The following is a 25,383-nucleotide window of genomic DNA, read 5'->3' on the forward strand; positions in this document are numbered from 1 at the left end:
CAGGAACTGGAATGGAGGGATGAGTTATAACTGGTGGACAGGACTGGTCATGCAAATCCTTGTGATATGTTTAAAGGTTTGCATCTTAAATGTGATGGAAAACATCAGATGGTTGTAAGACAAAAGACAATAAAATTAATTGAGAGCTTTGGAAATTTTCTCTGGATACTAACTGGAAAAGCCTTATGTTGCCAAGTTAACCTGACATTTTGTCTAGAGTATTTATGTGGTTTTTGGTTTGTTTGTTTTATTCTGGTTAGAGGTGGGATCTTGCTAAGTAGCCCAGGCTGGCAGTTAACATACTATTCTCCTGTTCCTGTCCTTTAAATGTTGTGGTTTTATGTGTGTTTCAATGTGTCTGACTTACAGCTACATTGCTATTGAGACCTTCCTTTCAGTCACCCTGAGACAGGATATAGGTGATGCTTTTTTATATATTGCCTTGTATAGATGCTGAGAATATGTGTGATACTGTGTGGATGCAAGTTGAAATACTAATGTGTGATGATCTCACCTCTAGGCTTAGGAGTGAGAGCACTCCTGGGAGACCAGCTCTCTCCTGGTGGGATTTGGGTACAGAGGACTATGGGACAGCCTTAGCTCCTAGGCACAGATCGGGACTGGAAGGATTCTGTTCTAATCTGCTCCACTGTTCTTGTGCCCTGTGTGCTCCAGACACATATATAGCAGAGGATAGCCTTGTCAGACATCAATGGGAGGAGAGGCCCTGGGGCCTGGGAAGGCTTGATGCCCCAGTGTAGGGGAATGCCAGGGCAGGAAGGTGGGAGTAGGTGGGTGGGTGGGGGAGCACTCTCATAGAAGCAGGGGGAGGGAGGATGAGATAGGGGGTTTCTGGAGGGAAAACCAAGAAAGGGGATAACACTTGAAATGTAAATAAATAAAATATACATTAAAAAAAAAGAAACACCAATGTGTGAAGAAAGATAGTGATATAGTTTATATAAAGGGCAAATTCTTATTCAAAGTATAGCAATGAGTGGTAGTTATTATAACTGGGTTTAAAAAATGCATTAAAATAATCAAAAGAACATTGGCACAATTCTATACATTTTTAAAACCGCGTACAAATCTGTTTTCAAACATGCAGATCCAATGGTAGCAAACTATGATCTTTGAGATAAATTCAATCTGTCACCTGTTTGTATCAATAAAATGCTATTGGCATCCAACCATGCTGCTTGGTTTATACATTGCCAATGGCAATGTTTGAGTGACAGAACTGAGGATTTCTGACAGAGATCACTGGCCCACAAAACTACACAATGTCCTTGTGGTCTTTTAGGGAGAGTGTTTGCTGAGCCCCAAGGTAGATGAGAGGCAGCTGTTTGTGACTACTCCTTGGAAGACAAACAGTCTACATTCTTGGGTTCACGCTGTGTTCTATAGAATCATCTAGATCCTTTGAGGGGCAGTCACAAAGGATGCTAAGCAAAGAGGGGACAAGTAGGAGCCAGCAAAGGAGAAGAAAAGGAGAGGCTATGTGCACAGATAGCATAGCCCTGGGGTTCAGCCAATGCTGCTGAACTCCAGTCATTGTCCCTATAGTTCCATGTTAAAAGGACTAGCTGATGATGCTCAAACACAACACACAAGGCAAGACTTCTGTAAGAATAAGCACAGAGTCAAGGTGGAATGGTTGGAAGTATTGACCCTGCTGCTCTCTACACAATGAATTGATAACATAAGGGCAGAAGTGCAGGTCATTAATGGTTTGAGAGTCCCGACTAACGGAGTTACTAATTGGGCTGTTTTGGAATAGTAGAGGAGACTGTGACTCTAAGAAAAAAAGTGATAGAGTTCTGGTTTTCTCATCTCTAGTGGAAGTAAGGCTGGATGTGGCAAGTAGAAGACCAGAGAGGGTAAGAGCTCATTCAGAGGGACAGGTGCCTGGAGGGAGCTGAGATTTGATTTCAGGGGTGCTTGATTCCAAAGCATGCACTCTTCATGCTGTCTTTCAGACTGTTGTTCTAAGCATGGTCCACCATTGAACAGGGCAGCCACTCCATGGAGTGTCTCAAGCTCACTCCAAGTCTGGATCAGAGTTTATATTCTGTTCATATCATAGGTAAAATTTAAGAATACTAAAGCCTTGGTCAAGGTAGTGGGGGAATGAAAATAATCAAAAATTCATCAGATACACGTATGAAATTATGAGGTAATTTTTAAAAAACGATACACAACACCATTCTATGATGTTTCTAAGCTCTTACAGTTTCCTACTACAAATCCAAACTCCCAGCCTTGCCTCCTCAGCTTTGTAAGAAAGTTTGCTCTGTAGGTCACTGATCCCAGGGGTCATGTGCCATTTTTCTCAATACAGGTCACAGGTAGGATTCAGTTTCTGGTGTGCAATGTGGAATAGGCTAACATCTTTATCTACTGTTTTTCCCAATTCCCAGAGTATCCCACAGCAGAAAGTTGTAAAATCAACAGTAAATCCCTGTTCTCTTTTGTGAATAGTGAGATCTATGAGAGAAGTTCAGCAGAGAGATCTGACCATGAGGGTCCAAGTTATGGAAAATAAATTCTTCCTTTGTGGGAATGCTGTCATTTTTGTAGAGAGTACCCAGTTCAGGAAGAGATGACTATACAAGAAGAGAATAAGATGACATGGGACTCATTCAGCAAAGCCCTGCCTGGAAACCATTGATTACCTCAAGGGATGCCATTCTTTAAAATATTGGCAGCATTTGAAATCACGAACCAGAAAATGAGTTATGCATACACAAATGTATATCTTAATACATATTTACACCCACACACCTACCATATAGCTACAAAATAGACTCTTATTTTTTTCCAATTGTAATCATTTTGCTTTTTATCTCAACAGTGAATTCGCAGCTGATGCTGAAGTGGAATGATGAAATAATATTAAAGCACTGAGTCCTCCCAGAGGAATGGCCCATCATTTCTAAATTTTGAAACTCACTAAAGAGGCTGGAAGATATAAACAAAGGCTTTCTTCCATTAACAAATTGCTGACTTAGTTAATTGGACCTGACCTCAGATGCATCCCGGGGCTTGTTCTTTAATGGGAAATTAGTCTAGGCTGTGAGCTTGAGAATTTCACTGTCTTGGGTTTTTCCTAGAGCCTCTCCAGCTCCACACTTGCAAGCATCCCATGGTAATAGTAGAGGAGACTGGGACATTAAGAAAAACACGGGATTAAAAACGCTATAAACAAACAGAAAGTTTTTGCTTGAAATGGAAGCAAAGAGAGAAAGAGAAGCTACATCTTTTATGCCCCTGTGTTCTGACTTGCATGGCTGTGGACTGTACATTATTAAGGTTTTCAGACAGGTTGAGCTCATAGCAGGTGGTTTTGGCTAGGACTCATACCATGTGATGCTGTCACTCAGAAATTCATAGGCAGGAGACAAGCTCACAGTATCAGTCTAAGCTTCCTCATAGGTCCTGCAATTCATCCCAGCCATAGGTTGATATCAAGTTCTCTGTACCTGTGCTTTTCCATAAACCATGTGTGAGCTTCTGGACCAGTCACTTAACCTCCTACAATCTTTCACTCATCTGTGAAATGAGAAGTCTTCATTGGCTTATTTCTGAGACTTTTTCATCTACCAATAGGAGGCTGGGATGCTAGTTCTTGGTTAAAGATGTGTGTGTGTGTGTGTGTGTGTGTGTGTGTGTGTGTTCGTGCATGTGCATGTGTGTGTGCATGTGCCTTGAATGTATGTGCCTATACTGTTATAGTAAGAAAATGGGAATGGAAGAAAAAAACTTTGGAGCATCTTCTCAGGATTTATTTACTACTAGTAAACAAATTTACACATTCTGGGATGTCTTCTGGTATTAATCCCTCAATGTTTATTCTGAGAAGACTATGACTTGAAAAAAAAAAACCACATAGGGTAAAGCCCAAGTAGTAGACTTAGTTAATGATAAGGTAGGGATGGAGAAGGAAGGAAGGTGCTCCTCTAACACATGCCACTATCACCTTACACAGACTGTCCACAGGTAACCTCTCTCTTCTGCCAAATTAGGAGACAACTTTCCATGGTGATGGCATTAGGAAGTGAGGCAAGCCAGAGCAAGGAGTGTTATATAAGAGAAGTCCTTAAAGAGTTAAGAGCTCCTAATGAGGAAGCAAAGAATCTTAGGAAAATAGGCTCTTGGGGTCTGGATTTCCATAAGCGAATTGTGAAGTCCAGGGCTATGAAATTTCTCTACTTGGGTTCATACTTGTTGTGAAGTCAGAATCTGGTTCCAAGGTCAAACCTGGCTACAGAATTTCACATCCATCTTGATGTATGTTTTTAACTTCCAAATAGTTTCTAGGCATCTGGCATGTGTTATTGCTGAGAACATTAAAGTATATCAGAGATATTTTTTATTTTTCCCAGTTCACAGTCAGAACTGGGAAATATCTCACCTCTACTAAAAATGAGGTTGATCACACTCTTCGTAGCTACTCTTCATTTCTCCCACTCCCAGAATCAACCTTCAGTATAAACAATGTTGAATAAAACTTAAAGAAGGCCATTGGTTTGAGCTTTTGTGCTGGGTCCCAACAAACCATAGATCAAACTAACAATCGAATATGAAGTACATTTTCTAAAGTCCTGTGTCACTAAAGCCTAGCTAAGTGGTTACCTGACCTGTGAGAAGTCAAGGGAGTGGAAGAAAGCCAAGTTTCTTCAGCAAGTCCAAGGGCTCCACAACGAACTTCCCTCTGCTTTAACTCTCTGCATCCTTTAATTTGTACAAAAGTGAACCTGTAATGATTTGATGTTAACCAAGGCATCCTTTGTCTATATGATTCTCCTTATGCCTGTCAGCATGGGAAATAACTTTGAAATGACCTATCTATGTTCTATTCTCTCATTCAGTGCATTAAAAATCTTCCTGCTATAAAGCCAACCTCCTTTGCTTGGCCACCATTTATTTCATTTAATGGAATAAAGTGTTAGAACTCAAGAATTACAAAATAAAGCTTGTTAGGAAGGTGGAGAGAAGCTTTTATCAGCTGTTTCCCTTTCCCCAGCTTTGGATCCACATACACTGTCAGAAGACACTGCTGCGATGGGAAGAATACAGAGTGTACACCTGCTTCCTCTTGTAGGTCAAACAGGAAGGCTACTCTTCTTAGTCACTCTCAGAGTTAGATTGGATGGAGCCTATGGGTAAGTTTTAAACCATGTGGGTTTGTGGGCAAAAGAGATTTATGCAATTTCTAAGTTGGCTCTGAAAGAGAGCAGGCAGGGCCACCAATCTTCTCTGCTCTCACACTGTTGAGGAGAGAATACCACAAGGATGAAGGAGCTACTTAATTCAGGTAGCATGAGTTATTTATTGTCTTAAGATGTTGAGGTTTCAGAACTTGTCTTGCAACCCCAGCTTATCCTTTGTAATTCAATAAGTCAGGTGAAGAAGTTGGAGGCTCCTTATACCCCAATATTTCTTGATTCTCAGTGACTGCCTTTGTTTAGTTAGATATTCCTGGGGTCTATCAGTCACATTTTAGAATAAATTAGTCTGGTGAGACTGCTATATGCTACCAAATTATCGTCCACTGCCCTGAGAGAGTAAAACCTTTACTACTGAGGATAAAGTGGGTAGTTGAGACACTTTCATAATATGGAACATTCTAACACAGGCATTGGGGTGAGAATGGTGTATATTTTGGTGAGCTCTGGTTAGGTAAGGAGCCAGAAGATCTTAGGTACATAGATTGCTGCAAGAAACTATTTCTAAGGTTGAGAGGAGAAAGATTATCTTCAATGCCTTTCTGGTAAATGTATAGACCAGTGCACCCCCAAAAACATAAGAGACATGTTTTCTTTCTCATTCAAATCCTCACATCAAGTCTAATGAAATGTGGTAGATAAGAGGATTCTAAAGAAACCACGTGAACCTTTCTAAACCTAGCTGTGAAATAAATTTGCAAACCACCTCACAGGGGCCAGGAATGGGAAGAATCAAGGAATAACTGAACACAAAGGCTTCCTTTAGATTCAGATCCTGTACCAGGGACCTTTCCCTTTCTTATCTCTTGCCTCCCTGAGGCAGCAAAGCAAAAGGGAGATAAACAATCTTTCTACTCTCTCTGCAGCCTGGGGAGCTGCTATCTCTTCACAAGGAAAACTGGCTTTTCCTCCTCCCCTCGCCTAGCCCACTGAACCCTACTGGAAATATTTTATAGGTAGTCATTCAGCATATAGACAGGGCTTGCGCTAACTCTCTGAGTGAGGGAACAGCAGGCTGAGCTCCTGGATTGCAAAATTCTTGCAGCAAACAGAATGTGCGGCCTTTCCATTACTCTGGCATAGATGATGCCTTTTGTAAGGAACAAATGTCCAAAGTCAGGTGGCTACGACTCCACCACCACCTCTTTCTTCCTGACTGGCCTTTGTCTTTGTCCTTACAGTACTTTGACTTGGACTTGCATATTTTTCCTGTCTTGCTTTTTCATCTTTGACTCGCAGTTACCTCTGAAGTGGCAAGAAATTGCATTTGCATCTTAAGAGTGCCTTGTGACTGCAGTGTCCTGTCTGTCAGCTCCCTTTTCCTGAGCTGTTTCTGGTGTGGATGGCAAGCCGTCTCCGGTAACACACGCCTCTAATTGTTTCTGCCTAGGTTTAGTGAAAAGGCTTGCCTGTGTAGCAAACTTTCTCCTAATTAATTGTTTAAAGTCTATATCCCTAAAGGCTAGATGGTAAATCTTTACTTCATATGGCCGAGAGCAAAACAATTACCCAGCAAATCCTGTATTCCTGCAATTAATTATAGTCACTATATACAGTAGAATAAGATTTCTGCCTTCAAAACTGATTTTTTTGTTGTTGTTCATGAAATTTTCCCAGCAGCCTCAGAGGATGTGCTCATATCTAAGTTGGAAAAGTGTCTACTCTGATATTGAGTTCTGATTCTTGAAGTGGTTCCCTTGTTTTTCCCTATGTTAAACCTGTGGTTTAAGAGAGATGTGTAACTTTTATCATAGCAAGCCATCCATTACCAGTCACCTTTCAGTTTTATTTAGATTGGAGGTTTCTATTTGGATGTATCTGGAGGGGAAAACAACAGCAGCCACCCTGTCAAGGCCTACGTATTTCACGGTGTGGTAGGAGACATGGGGCAGCCCTAAATGGAAGGTACCGATTTGGTTTTGCACTTTGATTACATGGGTCTATGAGTTCAGATCAATCACAGTGAAAGTTGAAACTCAGTAGGCATGAGGAAATTACCTGCATCCTTGAAACAGTTGGACGGAGCTCCAGAAAATATTTCATGCTCTGTAAGTTAGCCTAGAACTGTGGCCCAATGCACCACACATGTCTAGAAGGTAGCTGATGCTGTGCTTCTCAAGCTGAGAGCTGGAGTGGTAGGTTTTTGCTTTCCACAAAGAGATGAAAAGGGAGAAACACAGAGAGGGAACGTAGCTGTCTGTTTGTGAAACAGCTTTTCCTGAAGCTCTGAAGAGCCCTTAAGAAGTATCCTAAAGCAAACTCATCTCCATAAATAACGCATAAACTCACAAGGTGACTTAAAAAACTTCACGAATCCAGTCCTTTTAGCATGATGCAGGTAGGTGGGACTTGAATTGGGCTAAGACACAACACAATATTTTTAAAAATGTAGATTTATTTTATGCATGTAAATGTTTTGCATATGAATATGTCTATGAATCCTATGTGTGGCTAGTGCCCAGACAGGTCAAAAGGTATATGTTCCCTTAGAAATGGAGTTACAGTGAGTTGTGAGCTTCCATGTAGGTGTTGGGAATCAAACCTGAGTAGCTTTCAGGAAAAACAAATGCTCTTAACCACTGAACCATCTGTCTAATTCTCCAAGCTGAGTATTTTTTTTTTTTCAAAGACACTTAAATTTAACTGGCCTTTGACAGAAGGAAAAACACGGAGTCAAAGATTAATGGTGGTCTTGTGTTCCTAGTCTCTGCTCCAACTTCAGGGAATTTGCAAGGGGACTTGGAAATTTGTCATGTAAATGCCACTTGAAAAGAAATAATTTGTTCATTTGTACTATAGAAATGCCAGTGTTTGAATGTTTGCCTTATGTGCTGCACATGGAGTTATAAGTGTCCAAGGAGATTGGGCAAGTCTAAATCCTGGGAAATAGAGTCCACGTGGAATCTTTCATTGTGACTCCACCTATGTTAGAATGTTCTTAAAGGGAAATTGGGTCTGTAAGTTGCTAATTGCTGACCGCTCCTTAGCAGGCCAACTTCATACAACCCATTTTCAGTTTTCTGGGGGAAAGGAATATGTCTCACAAATATAAAAGTATTTCACATAAGTTCCTTCATTGTGTTTTCATAAAATAATGATGTAAAGGCATCTCCCTGAATCTAGATCATCCTAACTATGTAAAACCTGTGCATTGTCCGTGGATGAGGCAATAGTTTTCCTTAGGTTAAGGGTGGGTCCTTGTGATGTCTATCTAATCTTGGTTGAAATTTGACTTCATTTCGAATCAACTCAAACCCAAGCATCAACACACTCTTATGAGGGACTTTTCTTGACTGGATTATTTGTGGTCAGAAGACTCACCATAAATCTGGGCCACACTTTCTGGTGTCAGTCTACTTAAAAAAAAAAAAAAAAACATATGAAAAAAATGAAGCTTTTACTTTTTGCCTCCCTTCCCTCACTCTTACTGGCAAGTTCATCTGTCCTGCCACCCAGTCATTCCTTAGCTGGTGTTAGAATCTACTTCCTCCATATCCCAGTGTACACTGAAAAACCAGCTGAGGCATTAAGCCTCATGGACTGAACAAAGGCTGGATTCTTGGCCTTTCCATGAGGAGACAGCCATTATTGGACTATTCAGATTACAGCCTTTAAGCTATCCTAATAAATTATATCTATCTATCTATCTATCTATCTATCTATCTATCTATCTATGTGTGTATACATATATATGTATATGTGTATATGTGTGTATACATATATGTATATGTGTATATACATATATGTGAATATATATACATGCACATATTTTATATATGTAATTTTTAATTATATGTGTATTATAATTTTAAATTCTATTAGTCCTTTTCCTCTAGAGAACACATACTAATATAATTTTGGATAGAAACTTAAATGAACATTTATTATTATTTATCATTTATTAGCCATTATTTTGTTCTTTTATTAAGATAGAATCTAGGTTGGGAAGATGCCTCAAATGATAATGTGTTTGCTAAGAAGGCAGGAGGGCCTGAGTTTAGAATCCTAGAAACTACCTTAAAAGATGGCGTATGACTCTGTGTACCTGTAACCCCAGTGGTGGGGTTCCCAGACAGGTAGATCTCCGGGGCTCACTGGTTACCTAGGCTAGCCAAAACAGTAAGTGTCAGGTTCAGTGACAGACCTTGTCTTAAAAACAAAGTAGACAGTGACAGACGGAGATATTCTAGAACTCCAGAATCAGTATCTAGTCTGCCCGCACACATGCATGCACACAAACTCCTACCTTAAATGTACCTTTTATCATTCTTTTTGAGAAATCAGTTATAATAATGTTTTATCAGAAAACCTAGTTTTAAATTATAAAACATCTGTAGATTCTAACATTTTTTCATGTGAATTTCTCAAAAAACATTTGAACTACCTTCTCCTACTCCCAGATCACCTAGCCATGTGCTGTGCAAAGAGCACTCATGATAAACTCTTCCTGAGACATAATTTATTGTTAAAAAGAAATCAATCTCATATTAGCGAAAGTAATATATTTGGTATAAAAATTATATACTCTAATATATAATCTCTTGATAGTAAAACTTGGATTTTTATGGTACTAAGTCTATCAGCCACTTAATTGGAACTTTTCTCTAGTTAAAAGTGAAAATCAGAATTAGAATTAATAAATCAGAGGTATTTACATATATATTAATGAGTAATTATGACACAATAAAATTTACTTTCAGCATACAATACATGAAAGTCCTACTGTAAAGAACATGATAGTTCATTTCTTAGCATATCTCTTTAATATACATATTATTTACTGTTCTGTGCCAGTATCTTTTCTTAATGGGTTGAAACCAAATGTCTTACCAAGCTCCCCTACTAAGTCTGGATACACAAATAAAGTGTTATTGTTTACAGTCAAGGCTTCATAAAGACTTTTGTGACCAATTCTGTAGGTAGCGTTTTTTTCCAATATAAGAAGAGAAAGATCAGTCCAAAGGCCACCCCTCGTTTGTATGAGGAACACATCTCCTTTTAGCTGCTGACTGTCTCAAATAACTAAGCAGTAAACTGCTTAGTGTGCCTCCTTAGGACACCTCTTTGAGTGGATACAAGTATCTATCATTGAGTAGGCCTAATTGTCCACTGATTTATAGAAGGTATAAAGAATATTCCATCTCACATAATGCTTTGCTAGGAGGAATCCAAACTCAGGCACTAAAAACCTTTATAGCCTCCCCACGAGGCATCGGGATGCAGGTGGTATTCTCATTACCACAGCTGATATAGTGGAGAGGCTTGCCTGGGGTCTTTGAGCAAGCCTGTTATTGAGGGAGTGGAATCTAGGTTTTACATTGCCTTGTATACAACCACAAAAAGAACAGAACTCCCAGGAGTGTTGCCTGAATCACATGTGCAGGAAATGGAGGGAAATGATGCCCAGGATGCTAGTTGCTGAATCCCCATAGCGACTTTCCACTTGTTCCCCTCCCACTGCACATAAAGTACACCGAAGGGTATCAAACAACATAAAACCTGAATGGGGCCCTTAATTAAGTGGGATCATCATGTTGACTTTCTTACCTCCCACTGTCCAAGTTAGCAGCCCCCAATTCCTCTCCGTGGTACCTAAGCCTGAAAGCAGGACGTGGTTACAGAAACAGTCTTTGCCTTTTAAGGGACCATCAAGCTTTGATGATGATGGAATTTGATAGCTATAATGTCAAACTTTATATGGCCATAATCCAAGTTTACAATAATACATTAAGCTATAATGCTACTATTTATATCACCATAAACTCAGTTTTATGGTGATATAAATAGTCATGCTAATGGCATTAACAGCAGCACACAGTGGAATCCCAGCTGTTGAGTGGCACTTTTATGCTGTTAGCGTTGCTATTTATACTACCATAAGCTTAGGTCGTCAAACTTGTTACATATGAATAAATGAAGAAGATGGGTATCCATATCTTATCCCTGAATTGAGGTTTCTATATTGGACACACCCTCTTCTGCAATAAAGATCCGTGTAGCTCTCTATTGGTCCTGCTTGTGTTGCTTGATGCTTTTTGAAAAACACACATGTTTTCTGGCATCTTCTGAGCAGCCTGGAAACACTATTTTTAATGTGATAAGGAAGTGCAAGCCACAGCTGCTGGGCAAACTTACTGTCTCCTTGGCAGCGCAGGGGACCCACGCTCAGCTTGGCTTCTGAACCTTGTCGGTCAGTATCTCCAACCACCACCTGGCTCACTGGCAGGTGATCTTTGTAGGATAAGAAGCCAGCATCCTTCCTCCTGAATCACAGGGAGACAGAAAAACATGGGGAGGCTGTGTTAGAATTATAGCTTATGTTGTCTGATCACTGATGGCATTTTTAATAGTTGTTCAGAAATGTACTGAATAAAACCCCAAATAGAGTTTGTTCTCATTCCCCAGTAATTGCTCAGATCGTGGCTCAGATGCAACTCTGGCGTGGTCATCTGATAGAAAATAGAACTGACATTCTGATTTCCAGAACTCATAACTAATAAGCCATTGGCTATTTTAGGTGGAAATTAGACCAAACCACATGCGCCATAGGCAATCACATGCAGAGTTAATGGAAAGTTCAACAAAGTCACCAGAATGAAATACCAAACAGAAATCTTTGTCTCTTTAATTCATTTGAAGCAATTCCTGTGGAGACTTTCTTTCCTGCTGTGCATCAGCTAAATATGGGATATCTTTTGTTTCTTGGTTTCTCCATGTTTACTTGAAGAACTGAAATAGTTCATGGAAGTCTCCAGCATAGAGCAGGTGCTCCATAAGTATCAGGCTCTATGGTTAAGGAGGAGTGGAGCTGGCCCTATTTGGATTTCTGCCTGGGTTATTCTGTTTACCCTGTAGTTACCTTGTTTGATACTTTCTAGCTTGATCCTATACCTTCATTTAATTAGATAAATTTTTACTATTTGAAAATTTCATGTATTCATACAATGCATTTTATAATATTATTTTCTCCCCTCCCACCCAATAACTCTTCCCAGATCTACCTGAACTCTTCATACCCCTCCCATTTTTATATGTCCTTTTTCTTTATAATCTACTAAATCCAATCAGTACTGCCTAGATATTTTTGGGTGTGGGATTACACAATGTAGTGTGTCAGACCCTTATTGTATAATTCTCAGTTATAGATGAGATCATACTTATGAAGATACACTCAACTAATCTTAATATTGAAGTTACACACAACATCCCAAATTCAAGAATGTCTGCAGAATTTTACATACAATTGCTCCTATGCCATCACACACCACACCAAGTGAGTACTAGACCTGCTTTACACCCAGATTGGACTGCTCTATTGATGCTTTCCTAGAGTATAGCTCATTGTTACAAAACTGATAATCTTTGTTAAATCAGAAAAAAAAATCCACTAAAAAAATTATCTCCCTAGATAGGATGAAAAAGTTACCTTCTCAATCTATTCTGGTCAAGTATCTGAATAGAATCCACAGGATTTAAAGTTACAAAGTGATACATATAAAATATACTATGAAAAAGAACATTGGATCTCACTTTGCCTACAGAAACGAATCCACAGCAGTAGATGGTTTGATTGGCACAGGTTCTGATGAGACTTTTCAGAACCTACCTTGAGAGAAGTTGTCCCTCAAAAGGATATACCTAATATTCTTCTTAGGACCTTGCATGAATTTTTTTTTTTTTTTTTTTTACATAAAGTGTTGTGCAAACATGATTTTGTTGGAATCAATGACCTTTAGAGATTCAGGTCAATCTAATTTAGGGAAGACATTAAGTACTATTTATCATGTTAGCATAATACACTAATTATATGTGATAGTGGGTTTGTACAGTAGAGGAATTCTGCCATCCAACTCAGATGAGATCTGACTCAGACTCTTGCATGGTCTATCAGAACTGTTAGCTACAGAAGTAAAACTTGAGTCTCTGGGTCCATCCTAGAACTGTTCTATTCCAGTACAGCTTTCCTGAGAATACTCAGCTGCTCATCCCCTATTTGTGGAGACAACAAACAAGCCTGCAGACAAGCATCTCAGTCTTGCCTAAGCTCAGTGGAAACATTTAAAAAAATCTTTATTTAAAAACAAACACTGACGTTTTCACTCTAGAGAGCTTGTTTTGCTACCAGATGTTATGAAAGTTCCCATTCCAGAGATCTGTCCTGTAAATGCTGGCAGAGAGAAACACCTTTTTCTTAGGGAAGCTTTTAGGGAGACTTGGGGAGCCTGCCAGAGAATGCTGAGAAAACCATTTTCCCATCGTCTTGGCAGAAGCAACACCTCAGTGAGGCTGTTGAAGAAATATGTGGGAGGCCATTGCTTGGACTAATGCTACAGCAGAACAGGCTGTCCCAGCATGGACTTCCCTGTGCCAATTGCCATAGAATAGCACAGGCCAGTTTTCTAGAAAGGAGATTTCCAGCCACCAACAAGAGGGGGAATTCCTCTGGACCAGGGTCCTAAGGAACCCTTCTCTACTTTAATTCTGTAAAGAATACTTTTGCAAGGACCCATCTGCTTTCTGTTGATTTCTGCTTCATTCAGTCCTTTCCTGCCTATAAAGCCAACCCTTTCTGCTGAGATCACTGACCCATTTATTCTGTTTCATAGAATATATAATGAGATGGTGCCCAAGTCTAGAATTGATAATAAAATACAATTAAATATCTTAATTAGATTTTTTTTGATGATTTTGTTTTTCTCAATGGATCCCTATGAATAATATGAGAAGAGGGAATAAGGTTTTTGGGCCTCTTTGAGGTAACCAGGTTGGGCAGAGGCCACAGAATGTTCTCCAGGGATGCTTTGCCATCCCAAGATGGAGAAGCATTGCCAGCTCCCCAATGGTTCTTGTGTATAGGTAGGCAAGGCCCTTGCTCATTTATCACAAAAGAGCTACTACTGCCACAAGGAGACAACAGCTGAGCCTCTAACACACAACAAAGTAAAAGTTTCTGAATACTTTCAATAATGTCGTTAGTTACCACTGACTACTGAAACCTCCTCAATGCTATATGATGGTGTTCCCTATAAAGCAATTAGAGCAATTAAGAAAACACCCGTCACAACTAGATCTTTAGTACCCATGACTATGTCCCTTATGAAATGAAAGTAATTACAGACTCAATTACTTCTTTTCAGTGGGAAGAGATGAGACCTTTTATAAATGCTAGACAATTATCTGTTTCATTTAGAGTCTCTTAGAAAAGCCCCCGTCATCATTTTGAGATTTTATGCAAAATGGTTTTCTCTGAATTGCCTTTCTGGAATGCAAGCTCCCTGAGGACAGACATGGTGTTTTATAGAACTTTATAAAATAAACACAAGTAGGTAACTAAAGGTAGTTGGCTTCATGTATTTTATGACTGGATAAATACACAAACACACATAGACATTAACAAGATATAATTCCAAAACAGTCATCAGAATGAGTTTATTATTAATGGGGGAGAGAAGAAAAAGAAAACCTTTCTTCTATTGAGTTCCTTGAATGATCTTGAACCATTTACTTCTGTAAGTTTAACTTTCCTTAATTAAGAGTTTATTTCTTTACAAGGTAATATTCAATAAAAAATTTAGATATGACTAAAATAGCCAAGGTGTACAAAACTTAAAGGTAAGTCTTTAAAATGTTCTCTATCAGAAAGTTGGTTAATTTACCTGGGCAACATTTTTTTTACCTAGGTGTAAAATTATTAGGCCCTCTGCTTATGCTTTTATGTTCTTAATTTTAAAACAAGTAATTATTATTGGAACAAGTTTGATATACTTCCATGTACATAAAAATCATGAATATTGGATCTATTTTTCATGAGTCTGGTCCATGGACGATACCACCTTTGAGGCCCTTTGTGATGTGAACCCATTGAGGATAGGTCTTCCTGGCCTTCTAGGGTTTTCCCAGAACAGTAATGAACATTGAGAACAGGAATGTCTAGGGAATGATCTACTTAACAACCTTCTTCATTTTTCAGGAGCCAGGTTAGGAATAAAACAATGCTTGGTTTTATGTTCTCCACTGATTAGTAGCTGAGCTAATAAAAACATAGAAACTTCCAACACTTAAAACTTGAGGAGATGACGTGTGTTTGTATTTCTCAAATTATCCTGAAAGAATTTCAATTGGCTTCCTTTAAGTTATACAGGAATGTATTGTTTTATTCCATAGGAAAGTTTGTCTCACTGGGTGGAAGACTGCTTTGAACTACTTACAATTTAATCTGCCCATCCATATTTATATTTTAATCTATGCAAGAGTTGCTTATGTTTTTTTAACTCATGGCAAGAGGGAATACTTGATGATCAGCCTTCTGCCAATTTCTGTGTCTCAGAATATCTAGCAAGTCATAGTCAATGCCTGGCATCTCAAAACTTAGTTGACAAGAAAGCATCCCTTATCTTGACTTGGAATATTTTTCAAACACAGGGTAAATAACATGGTTTTCTCAGTGCTTCACCCATGTGTTTAATAAACAAAAAGATGCAAAATTTGAAATGTCACATGCACCTGGCCATCGGACCTGTTTTTGCCTGACCATGTTCTTTCTCATGGATTATTGGCCTTTGAGTATGGCTCGGTAGACTTTTGGAGAGATTCTTTTGTCTGTGTGTGTGTGTGTGTGTGTGTGTGTGTGTGTGTGCAGGTGCACATGTGTTTGCGTGTGCATGTGTGCACATGAATTTGGGGGAATTTAGAAATTTGAAGAAAACAGTCTTAGCTCCGTTTTTTGAGATGGCATACACTTTGATTTTTTTAAGACAGTGTCTCTTACTGGCTTGGAACTTACCCAAGTCTGGCTGGCCATCAAACCCTGGAATATGCCTTTCCCGACTCTCCAGTGCTGAGTATCTAAACTGAGATCTTTATGCTTGCAAGGAAAGTTCTTTTAGTGACTGAGGTATTTCCCACAAACCCTTAGTGGGATGCTTTAAAAGTTATTTCTGACTGGCTTTATATCACATTTTCTATGTGGCCCACAAAGTGCAGCCTACATTATCCTTCCATGGAGCTCTGAAAGGGAAGGCCATTTCCATTGCCAGCACCTCTGTCTACCTCCATCTTAAAACCGGACAAGGATATTCTGAATGATGTAGTTCAGGTGGGCTTTTTATTTCTCTGACTCCAAAAGACATGACCAAGCAATCTGATTCATTTTCTCAGTCCAAACCACTGCTTTCTCAAGCTGGTGATAGGGACTTCGTGAGGGCTACAGCAATGGCTGTGCAAATCAGCCTTTCTTATCTGCCTCTCAGACTTCTCCAGGAATGGCCAGGTTTCTGTGGCTTCATTTGAAGAAGGAAAGGATACTGATACAGCTGATGACCCAGGTATCTCTGAAAACCTATTTTACACCCTGAAGAAACATAATTTACTACTTCTCTTTTGGCTATAACATTTTTCCAAACCTAGGCTATTCTTAGGGTATGAATTTTTATCTACTTTGATTCTGGTATGAATGAGTCCATTCTTGTTTCTGTCAGGGAAGGCAAGGGGATGAGGAATTGAGAGAGGAGGTAGATTCTCAAAGATGTGACTTCTACCTTTCAAATGCCAACACTTCAGCAAGCATGTCTCAGAACTGCCTGTCACAACATAGGTAAAAGTTAACCAGACCTGCACATGGTAGGGTATGCCTATAATCCAGCTTTTCTCCTAAGACAGGGAGAGACAAGATTGAGACCAATCTGATCTACATAGTGAGTTCCAGATGAGCTACAGCTACTGAATATGAGCCTGTCTCAAAAAGCAAAGCAAAACAAACCACTAAGTAAACAAGGAACCAAATGAGAAACAGTTGAGCAGGTTGGGGCTTGTAACTCTAGGGTAAAGATGAACCAAGATCAAGGGTTGCCATCGACCACAAAGCTAAAAGATTAAAGTGATGACCTTACAATTGACTGCCCCTTTGCGGCCTAAACCTAACAAAAGCTAATGGATAAACTCATGGTAATAATAAATGTGGTTAGCCACCTCCTACCTCAAACATCCTTCCAGAGATTTGGGCTGCACAGCACAACCTGTGGTTGCACTACAGTTAAAAGTCCACAGTTGTAAGGTGTGATTTTTTTTTTTCTTCCTTTGATAGCCTAACCAGGTAGAATGCAGTTTTCCTGCCTAAGGTTCATGCTCACCTCAATATGCATTTTAATGAAGAAAGAGAAGAGGTATTCAGTTCTTTGCTCTCTGCCAGTGTGTGTATGTCTACCTTGACTGCCTTTTGCTTAATTCACATCCCTTCTCTTGGCTGAATGATCCTTGGGTGTGGCTGGGTGACCTTTGGAGGATATTATTACATACCTAGTTTATTAAACATTCACTAATCCAAATAGTCTTTGTTTCATTCTTTGGAAATGGCTTCTAGGAGTGGAGTCCTTGATGTTGGGCTTTCTCATCCAAGTGCCAAGGACCAAGGTAATTCTCCAGCTCTTTAATAGATTGTACATAAATCTCCTCAATTATGAAAATAATGAACAGACCTTTCCACCATAATTTTTGCTTAGTTACCTTTGTTTGTTCAAAAGAGCATCTGTCCTAATGCATTTGGTCCTAGAAGGGAGGACGATATGCTGTGAGCTTTTATTCTATGGATTTTCCCACCTTAACAGGTACTATTTTCCAATGAGACAAGAATTCTACTTCTAACTGAGAAGTGTTTCCTTTTCTTACTGTAGCCACCCTTACAAAGTCACTTCCACATAACACAAATCCATGCCAACATTACTCTTATTGGTTGTCCCTATCTTTTCCATACCAACACCATACTTAAAAAAATATATATACTTTGCCATTCCATCTTCATCCTAACAGGCCACTTTGCTCCTGAAGGGGACACAAAAGATTTGCTTGAAGGTAAGGACCATTTTTTTTTTTTGACTGGGGTTTGAAGTATGTGACGCTCCTAAGATGTTCAATATTGTTTTTATGTTATCATAAAATATCTTGAAGATGTTGAGGGATGGAAATGTCTGCAAAATACACACCCCTTTGATTATGATGAAAAACATTACATTTTAGGATGAGATGGCCCAAATAAAAATAAACCTTTAAATTGACACTTAGGAACTGGCACTGTGAATCAGAGGTAGCCAGGAATGGGGCTTAAGTTTGCTATCAGACTCCAGCATGAAGGGAGAAAGATGAATCAAGGAGATCCACAATAAATGATCTAAAATTTGGAAGGAACCCAAAAGAATTATGGCTAATGGAAATGAGAAAAGGCAAAAGCATCTGTCAGGGAAAAATTGCCATTTCTGTTAAATGTTGTAAAATGTCGGGTATCAAAAACATCACAGGACATACCAGACATGGAAATGTGGTAACCATTTTTGAGTGTGAAAGGGAACTATGGTGGTGAGATGGAGAAAAAGTTCAGTGGCTCATAATCCAATGGGAATTGAGAGGGTAGAGATTATCCCCACATTCTTGTTTTGGAGTCAATGTGAGAATGCAAAAGCATCTGGTAGAACTCACAGCGACTTTGGCACGCAGCATTTTGTATGCAGAGTTGATACAGCTATTTGCATTTTATCCCATACATCTGCAATTAATTTGTCAATATTATTTTCAAACCTTGAATAGCACCTATGACTTCTAGGGCAGATAGATTGGAACAGGATTTTTAATGGCTGGGAGCAAATCTCCAGCATCCTCTTGTTTGGGATACTATGAACAAGGAGCACATCCTAAAGCATAATGTCAATCATTGACAGTTAAGCACACAGCTTTTCTGAAATGTGACATCAACGTATTTTGGGGAAAGGATTTTGGTTCCTCCTGTGTCAGCAGAGGAAATGATTGGAATAAGAACCTTCTGGAATATCTCATTATGAGGGTTTCAATTGTGTGGCTTGTCACACACAGCTGGATCTTGGGTTCAGAGAAAACAGAAATTCAGTAACCTACTCAGGAATATTCTAAAACTTCAGTTCATTAGATTTGAAAAGAATCAAAGTCAGTTCTTTTGGCAAATTTTCTTTGCAATCTTGAGAGCAAATCATTTATAATAATTCTGTCCAACTTATTAGACGACAGATAAACCTTCTGTTCAGAAGAGAAGTTATGGAACTATATCATTATCAATAGATGGTACTTTCCACCAAAGAAAACAGTGAGGGCACTACCTGGCAGGGCTATATTAGTACTTTAGTAATGCAAAAATTCTTCATCTAGTTTTAGGGAGTGAATAAAGCAAGTGTAAACTTATCTTTCCCCTTTGAAAATGCAGAAGGAGAAATTACTACATGATTTTTATAGAGTATCCAGTTGTCACTAATCTAAGATGAGGAAAGTGATGTATGGTGGTTTGACTGAGAATGGCTCTATATGCTCATGTATTTGAATGCTTTGTCCTCTGTTGGTAGAACTGTTTAAAAAGGATGGAGAGGTGTGGCCTTGTAGAAGAGGGGTCTCAAAGCTCATGCCATTCCCAGATGGTTCTCTCTGCCTCATGGGTCAGTTGTAAGTTCTCAACTACTGTTCTGGTGCCATGCCTGCCTCCTATTCCATGCTATGATGGGCATGTACTCATCCTATGAAACTTAAAAGCAATTCCCCTTTTATAAGTTACCTTGTTCATGGTGTCTCTTTGAATTAATAGAAAAGTAATTAAGATATGATACAAATAAGCCTGGAAATGATGTGTTATTTCATTTCCTTGAGATATACACTATTTTGATGAGCAATTCTAAGTCTTCTTCAAGAGAGTTGTAGTATTCTGCTCTGGACACCTTGAAATAAGAAACACACTGTTCTCTTTTCCTCAAAATAATGAAGGGGGGAAAATTTATCTCAAGATGACATTAAGGTAAGTTTTCGATGAATCTTGTCCTTAGCTTGCATTTTCACTGTGTCCTCACATGACATTTCTTCTGTGATCATGTGCAAAAAGAGAGAAGGGGGCTTTCTCACATATCCTCTTATAATGTTATCAACCAAATTGAATCATGGGTCCATTTTTATAAATTCACTTACCCTTAGTTACTTTACTAAAAGCCCTACCTTCATATACAGTCACATTAGGGCTTAAAGATTTAATAGACAAAATTTACCTAGACATGATTTATTTCATAAAGATCATGGTTACTTTTGGGATTTGGGGTTTCTGGAAATAAGTTTGGAAAAAAAGATATTTGACATCCCATGTGTTGATGCTATGCATACTTAATATATATTATCAGCCTTGGAGGCTCAAAACTATATTATAATGACTATGAGAAACTCTTGATTGGATACAAGTATATTTAACTTTGTTTAATCTAGCATTTTGGAAAAGAAACTTTTTATATCATACATTTTAATTTATTGATGCACAATTTTTAGCACCATGACTGTCCAAGAAGTACTTTTGGGTATCCAGAGGCTTCTTAGATATAGCTTTGTGGAAAATCATTTCCAGATCTTCAAACTAATACATGAGATTAAGAGCAAAATGGAAGATTGGCATGTTCTTAACATATTAATTAATTATGGAGGCCGTGTTTCACACCCTATGCTCATTCCCACTAACCAGCAATAATGGGGTGGTTCATTTTGATTGTCAAATGCCTAGGAACTTAGTAAAGTGTACCTCTGAGTATGCCTGCCTGAGCGTCTCTAGGGATAATTAGATCATGAATGCTCCAACCTAATGAATGAATGAATGAATGAATGAATGCTCTAATGAATTGGTAATATGATGGCATTAATAAAGCTTGATGAAAGAATAAGGTGGGACTTTGTAGGAAGTAACTTAGAATTATGGTCCTGGGGGCCATGTCTTGCTCTCACCTCCTCCTATTTGCCCATTTTCTTTCTCTGCTTTCTGGATGGCTATGTAGTGAACATCTTTCCTCTGTCTCTTGCTACTACCAACATGTTAAGGCCAACCAATGTTGACTTTGAGTCCTCTGAAATTGAGCCCAAATAAATTATTTCCTCTCATTGTTTCCATCAGACATTGTTGTCACACTGACAAAAAAAGGTGACTAATACAGACTCTATATATCTTAAGCAACTATGGTAGTCTAGCCACCAGGACTTATTAACATAACTAATTAAATAAATTTTCTTTTCAAAAATGGGAGAAGCTATGTGTCTCAGATGTTCATTAACAAAAGATGATAAAAATTGTGACATACTCATATAATAATAGAAAACAGGCATGCAATAAGATAAAGTATAGTAGGATCTTGATTGTCAACCTGATAGAATCTAGAATCACCATGGAAACAAACATGTGGTCATACATGTGAGGGAGGATCTAGATAAGGTTAGTTCAAGTGGGACTATCTCCCCTAGATATGGGCAGCGCCATTCTGTGACCTGGAATCTTAGATGAATACAAAGGAGACATTGAGCCTGAACACCACCTTTCATCTCACTGCTTCCCAACTGCAGGTGCAACAGGATGAACCGCCTCATGCCCCTGCAGCCAGGCCTTTCCATGATGATGGTCCTGGAACATATTTTGGACATATAAGCCAAAGATAAGACTTTAACTTTAATTTGTCATGTGTGTTGTTATGGCAACCATTAAAGTAACTCTAACATAAGGATAAACTCTATACCATTGAGAAAAATTGCAAAACACAATGGTTTGTGTCTGTGATTCTATTTACATAATGATCAAAACCAGGCACAAATAATCTGTTGTCTTAGATGTCAGAACTTTAGTTTTCTTTGTTGGAATTTACTGGCATCAGCTAAGGATTATGGTCCACAGCTTGATCTAAGTGATGATTTTATAGGTGGACCATTATATAAAAATGACCAAGTTATATCATTACATTGTGTGCTTCCATCTATAATATTTATAGCTCAGAAGGAAAAATCATTGCTAGCTTATCATAGTTTTTAGAGAATGTATAATTTCTAGTTCTGGTCCCTTCTTTAAATAGAACCCACCTGGTCCCTTCTTTAAATAGAACCCACATTGGGGTCTCAACTCCCCTGTATCTGGGCTTCCAGTCACCTGGGAGGTAATGCAGTAACAGTTTTTATTCTTGCTCAGATTTCCAATTATCTTTTTGGCTAACATTGTTCATTTTGGTGCTTTCTTTGTATATATTCCATTTCGGAGAAATTCTTCCCTTATCTCACCTGTCAAAACATGTTTGTTGATATATAAACAAGGTAGCTGACTCCAAGTTACATAGTATTGTGCCTATCATGTGGTCAGCATACAGTTAATATTATTAATACATGGGAAATTATTAATATGCACTTAAGTGACACACACAATGGCACCTTCTCATGGCACCATGTAATATAAAGTCATGACCACCACTCCTTACAATGAGCATTTGTGTCAATAATTGGCATGATTAGAATACAATTCTACAATGTATATAAGGAAAGTTGTCTTTGATTTATAGTTCCTCCTAGGCAAAGAGGGGTTGCTGCTGAATGTGTGGAGTAAAGATTGAAGAGATGAAGAGAAATGTGGCCTCCCTATGTATGTAATAAAGAAGTGGTGATATATATATATATATATATATATATATATATATAATATTTACAGCTCTATATTATATTATATTATACAATAATAATATATGTACATGTATACACACACACACACACACACAAAAGTGCTCGCACAATTGGAGAGTGTTGGCCTCTTTATGTACATAGTAAAGAGGCAGAAAGAGATGGCCTCTCTACATATATAGTAAAGAGTTGGAGAGGGATGGCCTCTCTATGTCTATAGTAAAGAATTGAAAGTTAGGAGAAGGATTTAAGGCCCTGAAGGCAATGACAACTCCATATGAAAACCAATAAGGTCAAACCTGGACCCATGGGAGCTCCCAGAGACTGAGTTACCAACAAAAGAGCATGCATTGCATTTGGATGTAAATAAATAAAATTTTAAAGGAATAATAGGCTAAGGAAAATATAGTACATGAACTCTAAAGAAAATATAAAGAATTGGAGAATGGTGACCTTTCTGTATAACAATAAGGAATTCACAATAGACAACAAAAAAGGGTCAACTTTACAGGCTCTTACTCTTCTTTGTAGCTTGGTTGCCACCTGAACAACTTTATCATCTCATAAAAAACCTCATTTTTCTGAGCATATAAATTAATCTCCTAATGAAAATTATACATCTTAACTGGGCCCAACCATGAAGCTATCCCAATGCCACATCTACAAACTGAAAAATTACTCATGAAATTCGTATAACTTTGAGATAGAATTCACAAGTATTTATTGGGTGTCCAAAGGGTTCCAAGGCATTAACATTGAATTTCAAGGCATTACCATTGGGGAAAGCAAAGCAAACAAATTCTCACTCCAGTCCTCAAGTAGTTTACTCAGTATTTGTTGTGTTGTTCATTTTATCCATGACCGTATGATTAGTTAACACTTTGTATTCTACCATAGCACATCAGGAATCCATGCGCTTGTTATTTTTATGACTTTTCTGTTGCCTTTCCTTGTTCTTTCTTTATTTCTTACCACTGTAGTTTTACACTTCTTCAAGAATAAAACTTACCCTCTTGGAATAATTTTAATATCCTACTTTTATCCCTTTAATAAAGTTCATATTCATTTAAATAGTTATAAGCGTTCTTAAGAGAATCATGCATTTTAATTACAATTAGATAATGAATATTCGGTTAGTAGGATTCTGAAATAAAAATTATAATGCCAGTGATGGTAATGCACCATCTCTAGAATCTTTTATTATAGAATTAACAGTGAGGGTAATCTACTGAGAATAACTAATTTGTTCAAGCTGGTTAAAGTAAGTGCATGTGGAAGTGAATGGTTTAATATTACCCAATAAAAATGTACTCTTTTATTTAATGTCTTTTATTGGGAGGCTATACAACACATCAGAAATAATACCATTCCTGCATACAATACCCCTTTGGCAAGGTGGACAATAGTAAGACCTTATAGCAACCAGGGCTAAAATGTACATCAGCTGGACACGGAGCCCTTCCAGCTCGGTGTGTATCTTTTGTATCATCTTGTGTATTGTCGCTCTGAATGTTTCCTGAATGACCATATGAGCCCAATTCAAATATGCAGGAAGAGAGAGCTAACTCTCTGACTTTTTCTCAAACATATCAATACTCTGGCACAGGGAGTAAGAGAGATCAAAAAGGAAACGCAGGCACTTAGAAGAGGACAGAAGAGAGTGAGACAAAGGGTCTTTTCACTATGTCCATTCCAGGACAAAAAGAGACACAATGCAGAGGTAGGCAGGAGACAGATACTTAGTAAAGAAAAAAATAAACCAATTGTGAGACATAAAGTACAGACCCTTGGGGAACTAGGCAGAAGACATCTGATAAAGAAGAGTTTGTGTTTGAAAAAGAAAATAGAAGTATGTAGCATCAAATGATACTTGATTCATAATATCTTTCACAGAAAGGGGATACCCAGGACTTGTATAATAAATGTACAATTATCTCTCTGCATATGGTTTGTGGTTTTGGTTAACCTCAACATCTATGTTTTTTTTTTTCCTGTATTGAGGATTACTTACATGTGGTTTCTATTTATACCAAGTTTCTGGTAAAGTAGAGAAAAGGTTATTTCTAGAGCATACAAAATAAAAATATGGCATGGGCTGGGAATTTGTCTCAGTTGGTGAAGTGCTTGACATTCGAGGATGAGGAACTAAGTATGTATCCCCAGCAGCTGAATCCACTAGCTAGCCAGCCCAGCTAAGCACTGAGCCCTGAGTCTTTTGAGTGTTATTGTCTCAAAGGATACAGTGGAGAACAATAGTGGAAGACATGAATACTGACATCTGGGCTCCACATGTACATACAAGTGTGTACTCTTGCATGAACACATATTCACACACACACAGTCGTCACAAATGCACTGCATGCATACACACATATAAACACAAAACAAGAAAGATCATAAGGACTCTGGATATAGCAACTTTGACACACAAAGAGACTTTCAATGCCACATGGGGGGAACCTTTTCCACTGCTGTCCACTCTCTTTATACTTTGGGATGTTGGACTTAATCTGGATATAACGTACTAGCTGATATTAGTTAAACTCTGCCTGTTACTTTAACATTTATACAAAGCTCATCTAGCTTGTTTAGCTGGAATATTTTTATATTTATCAGTCTAATTTTCATGAAAGATTTAGATATACACTTTAATTATATTAAACCTGCAGTGAGTTTGTGCATTCAATGTTTA

General features: G+C 38.3%; 1 protein-coding gene across 1 annotated transcript in view; it reads right to left on the reverse strand.

Moving 5' to 3' along the window:
- The window catches only part of Cntnap2 (contactin associated protein 2), a 1,965,545-nt gene that overhangs the window by 367,553 nt on the left and 1,572,609 nt on the right, over positions 1–25,383 (reverse strand). The window contains exon 15 of the mRNA XM_034518882.2: positions 11,364–11,491. Coding sequence (XP_034374773.1) covers positions 11,364–11,491 — 128 coding nt within the window. The remainder of the gene's footprint in view (positions 1–11,363; positions 11,492–25,383) is intronic.

This window comes from Arvicanthis niloticus, chromosome 15, assembly GCF_011762505.2.
Source record: "Arvicanthis niloticus isolate mArvNil1 chromosome 15, mArvNil1.pat.X, whole genome shotgun sequence".
Classification (NCBI taxonomy): Eukaryota; Metazoa; Chordata; class Mammalia; order Rodentia; family Muridae; genus Arvicanthis; species Arvicanthis niloticus.